At 41.4% G+C, this 6,056-nt stretch overlaps 1 protein-coding gene across 2 annotated transcripts in view; it reads right to left on the bottom strand.

Moving 5' to 3' along the window:
- Positions 1-2,108: 2,108 nt before the first annotated feature.
- LOC142472282 (Golgi-associated plant pathogenesis-related protein 1-like) overlaps positions 2,109-6,056 on the bottom strand; it is a 64,686-nt gene continuing 60,738 nt past the window's right edge. For both annotated transcript variants that reach the window (XM_075579254.1, XM_075579253.1), the window contains 3 exons: positions 4,827-5,045; positions 3,758-3,835; positions 2,109-2,707 (listed from right to left, as the gene is read on the bottom strand). In XM_075579254.1, the coding sequence (XP_075435369.1) occupies positions 2,556-2,707; positions 3,758-3,835; positions 4,827-5,037 (441 nt within the window). In that variant the 5' untranslated portion in view covers positions 5,038-5,045 and the 3' untranslated portion in view covers positions 2,109-2,555. The remainder of the gene's footprint in view (positions 2,708-3,757; positions 3,836-4,826; positions 5,046-6,056) is intronic.

Here is a 6,056-nt window from a genome sequence, read left to right as displayed (position 1 = left end):
AATACACGTACAGAGTCCGTCTTGCGGAGAGAAAACATGATCTGCATGTCAGAGAGCACCACGTGTTGGGTGACACCCAACTACAGATGAAATAAAAATAAAACACGAATATAGAATAGAGGTGTGCAAACCTGCTACTAGTTCGCTTTGAGAACATTTCTGCTAAGTTAGGAATTGTAAAATAAAAAAAATTCTCAAATTGAGGTAAAGTCTATTTGGTGACTCGTTGAATTAAAAATGAACACCTCAATTTATATAAATATCCATGACCGTTGCCCAAATTGGCCAAGTTTTTTACAAAAATATTCATATTTGCTATCAAGCTGCTCTCTAAGACCCTGACTCGCTAAGCTTGTAAACCTATTTAACATGACGTTAACCTAATCCAGTTTTACTCCTGTAAAAAGCATAGAATTATTTATAACGGCCATTAGTGAAAACGAAACACGAATGAGAATAAATAAAATGTGTACCATATTCACTAATTCTGTTCCCTCTCAAAGAGGCCCCTACCACCATGACACAGTTCCTGTACTCCCACCCCAGCACACCTAACACTCTCCCCCTCTATAAGAATGACAACATAAACCCTTGAGTAACATACAAACAATCCCTTGGTTAATATATGGCATCACGCTCTCACCGATAACGTTACGTGGAAAAATATCGCACCAACATCCTACGTCATTGGTAAGAGCATTTACTAGGCAATCTGATTTATCACGGGGCCACCTTCCATGTGCTATGTGATGAAGACAGGCCCTTTATATGTCACTTCCTTGCATAACACTTCAGTCGATGGCAGTGACAAAGTTGAGTTGGGGCGTCGAATATAAAGATAGAAGATGAAGTTTCAAACATTTCTTCAATATGCCCAGAGCATTATTCTTTATCCAAGAGAGATATAGTGTGTGTGTGTGTGTGTGTGTGTGTGTACAATTCCAACGTTTGGGGAAACAGTTTCAGGCGAGGAGAATCCAGCTTGTGCAGCCAACACAACATAGACATGCAATATCTTCAAAGTACAGGTCTCCTCAAAAATAGGAAGTAGAGCTCTACTCACACGTTCATAATGCAATTCTCCATTTAATGTGACAGCCAAGAACAGCGGAAAAATAATGTTTCAGGTCCCATATGGACCTTTTATCAGGTGAAAGGTGATGAAAGGTCCATGTGGGACCTGAAAAGTTGAGAGGAGACCTGCATGTTGAGGAAATTGTTTGACACAAGGACTGCCATGGAACTGCGGCACTCCAAGCGATGGGAACCTGCTAGTATTTAATTTGAAATTCCCTTACAAACAATATGGCCACAGGGTCAGCCTCACCCTGGCAGTGCAATAATTGCGAGATGACATTGCAGCTTCTGATTGGGTGATACTGCTGCCATCTTTCTTTATTCTTGCAAGTACTGGCAAAAGTAAAAAAAAAAAAAAATATATATATATATATATATATATATATATATCTTTGCAATCGTGTGGTCCACGGAGCTTTGAGTGTCGGGATTCAGCTCCGGGAACCACCTGGTTTATAGAAGGTAAAAAATTATAGTGGTAATGATAAATTCCGTCATAGGGGTAGGTTTTGGCTCGCCTGGTTTCTGCTTTACTGATCAGTTCCTTGGAGGTGTATGGCTCCTCCCTTCAGGACAGAGCCCCTACCAATTCTCCAATTAGCATAGAGGTATTATACACCTCATTGTCAGTCTACACATCACCCTCCACTGAAGAGCATGTGAGTGTTTATGGCTGACAGAAGAGATACAGTACGGGTAAGTATTAATATCTCACACCAGGGTATTTGTGCACCCACAGTTGACTATTATAATACGGGAACTTTGTTACTTGTCCGCCGGAAGGGGTTTTGTGACTTAAGATTGCTCAATAAATATTGGGCGATGTGTACACTGAGATACAATAAGCTGGAGCACACTGAGTGAATGCGTGCAGTGGGACACAAGGCAAAGGCAGAGAGATAAGGTAGACAGTAGCATCTAGCAGAGAAGGTGTAAAAGGGTAAGACAACGTAAGGCAGGTTAGGTATGATAGTCAGATATTCGGTTAGGAACACAACTGCAAGCAGAGAAAAAAATCTGAGGTCTTCAACTTTTATATTATTATTGTCATTTATTGGTAAAGCACTAACATATTCTGCAGCGTGGTACAAGGGGGTACAGAGCTATGTATATTACATAAACGGTTACATACAAGTGAGGACAAACATGCACAGATACAAAGAGGTAATGAGGGCCCTGCTTGTGAGAGATTACAATCTAGAAGAAACGATGGACAATGTTGAAACAAGAATGCTCGTTGTAGGATAGAGTGTGGCTCAGGTTAGAATACGGCCCAGCCTGACAGTGAGGAGTCCATTAAAGTTTGTGGGGAGGCGGGAATGTTAGACAGGGTGGAGATTGGCCCAGCCGCACAGTAAAAAGTGACAACCACCCTCCACCATACAGTGTACAGCAAATAAAAACCCTATGTGTTTAGGAATGTGGGGTTCGAGAGCTAACCAGTGGAGTTATTATGAACCCCACCCTGGAATTGCTCCCTACTGCAGGACATTCTTCTGAAAGTAGCCGGGGTTGGTGACATTCCCGTGTGGGTTGTACTGTCCGACCACATAGAAAACTCCTTTGCCATCGGTGGCCAGTCCCACTCCAAGCTGCGTGGAGGCCTTCCAGACGACCTGCGTGAAGTGACCTGTGAGATTCAAAAGAGAAGACAGAGGGTCATATTGGCCAATACTTCTCGTTTATTGATAAAATAAATCATATTTTCTATTTTTTCCCTGAAACAATGTAATTGCTAAAGGCAATTTTGTCATATAAGTGATATAGAGAAGAGTAACAAATTCATGCTTCTTGATGTGCCAATGTAGGACCGATTAAGATCTGTTATAACTGAATTTGTCCAGCCGCACATATGCAAACGTTAAGTATAAACAAAATGGCGAGCATTCGTCAGTTATGTGCGCCATAAGAACGTCATAAATACGTCAAAATTGGCTGTATCAAAGTCCCTCTCTTGAAAAACTGGGTCAGAACCGATTCCTTTGCTTTCATAAATCTGGTGAAGGTTTATTTCTCACCCGTCAGGAGAGTTTGATAAAGCTAACCTTCTTTTCCATGACATTTAGGGATACAGTACTAAAGTACAGTATTGAAGTTTATTTCATGTAAACTTACTGCACCTAGGGGCCTATGTACTAAGCATTACAATCTGATCTTATGACCCAGACATCAAAGGGGTTAATGTTTATCTGCCATAGGGTGTTTAATATATTATTACATAACCCAGTGGTATAAGTATGTAACATTGCCCTCTTTAATGCATCGCTAGCAGTAATTAATGCCTATTCTCTGTGGAGTTCATTACCGTATAGCTACTGTATAACAATTTTTACTCCATATCACACCTGGTTCATTTTTAAAGCAATGTTGAGCACCCGTGCCATAACATGAAGGTAAAAATGGCGTCATTTAATTGTGACCGGGTGCGATATTAATTCATATTTAAGAGTTTGATGCATCTGTGCCTAAGTGCCAATTTCACATCTCACCAGTAGAGGGCGCAAAAGGACAATCTATAACAGTTGTGGTCAACTTTTTTTATTTTTTAGCCACGACCCCTACATTTAAATGTCGATAACACTAGTATATTTCCAGTCCCATCCCCCATTTAAGATATATGAACGCTTAGCAGTGTTTAGTTAATTTGGAGCTCTGGGGATTCCTTGTGATGACGCTTTACCTGTGTTGCTTGCAAATCCAGGCTTGCTGAAGTTATAAAACTTGATTTCATTGTACCAGGCATCCACAGCCACATTGCCTTAATAAATGGGGAAAAAAGGAAATATTTGGAACTGATCTGCATCGTATTACAGTTTAAAGCAGTGTTGCCCCTTTTCTGCCATGTTTGAAGCAGGGGGTTTCCAGAGCTGAACCACATTAATTTCAGCTCTGGGAACCTCCTTCTTCCCAAGATGCTTATCTATGAAGGTGCTGCCGGTAGCAACTCTGACTGGGCACCCAACATGGAGGTTTAAAGGTCCCATTGGCCAATAGGAAACGACAACATCATCTCTTGCATCTTCCTCTTGGCCCATGTGACGCGGGACCTTTAAACATGCAGGAGAGACCTGAAGCACATTCTGATGTAAGTAACTCGGGGGCAGACGATTCCCAGAGCTGATATTAATGAGGTTCAGCTCCACAGACTCTCTGATTCCTACTGGGGGAGTGGGACCCTTTTCTTAAAGACGCAGTTTCCCTGTCTAACTCCCCTCTAGGGGTGTGTGACGGTTGCCCTTGTAGACCAGTGAGCATACGTTGCTCTCTAATGACATATAGATATAGAAGGAGGTGTTCTGTCCTCTGTCTGTTTCAGCACCTCCTATTTCTGCTGTTGCCCTGGCAATCCCCCTTCTCATCTCTTTGAGTTGGGCTGCTCCTCCTCCCCTTGCCTTTTCGTACAGTCCTGCCTCCTTTTCCCCTTCTGATTTTGTCATGGTCTGTCCTTTCAGAGTGTGCCTCGCTACAGCAATGTTTTCCCTCTGTTTCTCCATGAGAAGCCTTTGTTTTTTACCTATCCCTATTGCCAGCACTAAACCTATTCCCTTTACATGTTCCCAACCCTTACTGTGTATTTCCACAATACTTTAGTGCCCTTTTATTTCTGCTTTGTTCACCTAATAAACATTTCAGAAAATAAAAGCCTCCCTCTTTTATTGTATAGGAATTGAGTTGAGCTGTCTGCCTCTACTCACTAGCCACAGTGTGCACGAGTCAGAACAGTAAGTTTGATAGTAGGAATCATATACCTGCTAGTTGTCTGGCGCTGGGGTTGTTCATCATGTACAGGTTCTCCCCGTATTGACCTCCGCTGTGTTTCATGGTGTGGATGGACAGTAGATAATCAGCCCACTTTTGTGCTGAGTTGCAGATATCTCGATTGAGTTGTAGAGGAGGCGCCTTATGCTTCGCCCGATAAGTATTATGGGCAGCCAGAAACGCTAGCTCGAACTTGCTCATGTTACCACCTTTAGAAAATCAAAGATTAGATATTTGTGTTACCCTGTCCAGTAATGACGAAACATTTAGGCAAAAAGACATTCAAGTTCCTATCCTATTGTAATCACCACAAACCCTCAACGATTACATTTAATTATCTATTGTCTCCTGGTAGAACAGGACAGTTATACACCAAGAGACCTAACTGTTCACATCAGCACATTTGGCAAGAGCAGTTACTGACTTAAAACAGCAGGCGGCGCTGTTTGTGTCTTTGTTAAGCTGGTTTGTAAATTACGCGCACAGAAGAAAAATAAATAAGTAAAGACTTGCTCAAGCTATCCCCTAACTATAATAATGAACCAATCAATGCATATTATCATAATGAGGTGCTAGGTGAATCACTAAATAAAATATTGAATCCTAAAACAAGAAAAAGAAGGAATTGAGACTAAATCCTGCACCTGCAAAAAAACCTCATAAATTCAATATCTAAAGCATATATTGATGAACACACAAAAAATCCGATAAGGGAATATAAACAATAAAATGACCGTTCCTTTACCTTAATATATAAATTACCTGAATCAACGGCCTGATTCTAGCCCTCTGACCTCTGTCGACTCCCCGGGTTCTCGAGGTATTTTGGGGGTTAAGAATATTTTACGGGGGAAGAAAATGGCAGTCTGGGTCAGCCCCACGGGATGCGGCCAAAAAAAGGAAGCGACATCGGTAGATGATGTCAGGGCTTTCTATTGGGGATCCCCGTGGCAAAATTTGTAGGATATTTGTGTCTGAAACCGGCACAAAAAAACTACAGAAACCTCAAATTCCATAATAAATGTCACAAATGTTGGGTATTGTTGCTTCACAGCAGCAATCTGTGTTGCTCTATTTGGGGGAGGGGGGGTTGACACAACAAGTGGACTACATCATTGTTTATCATCTTGTTGAGGATCACCATACAGTACATATGTAGAGCATCATAGCTTCATAAATACAAAAATGTATATATATTTCTATATATGGTGATGTGACAG

The sequence above is a fragment of the Ascaphus truei genome, chromosome 21 (assembly GCF_040206685.1).
Source record: "Ascaphus truei isolate aAscTru1 chromosome 21, aAscTru1.hap1, whole genome shotgun sequence".
Lineage (NCBI taxonomy): Eukaryota > Metazoa > Chordata > Amphibia > Anura > Ascaphidae > Ascaphus > Ascaphus truei.
Note: the sequence above shows the minus strand (reverse complement) of the source record. Positions and strands in the feature narration are given on the sequence as shown.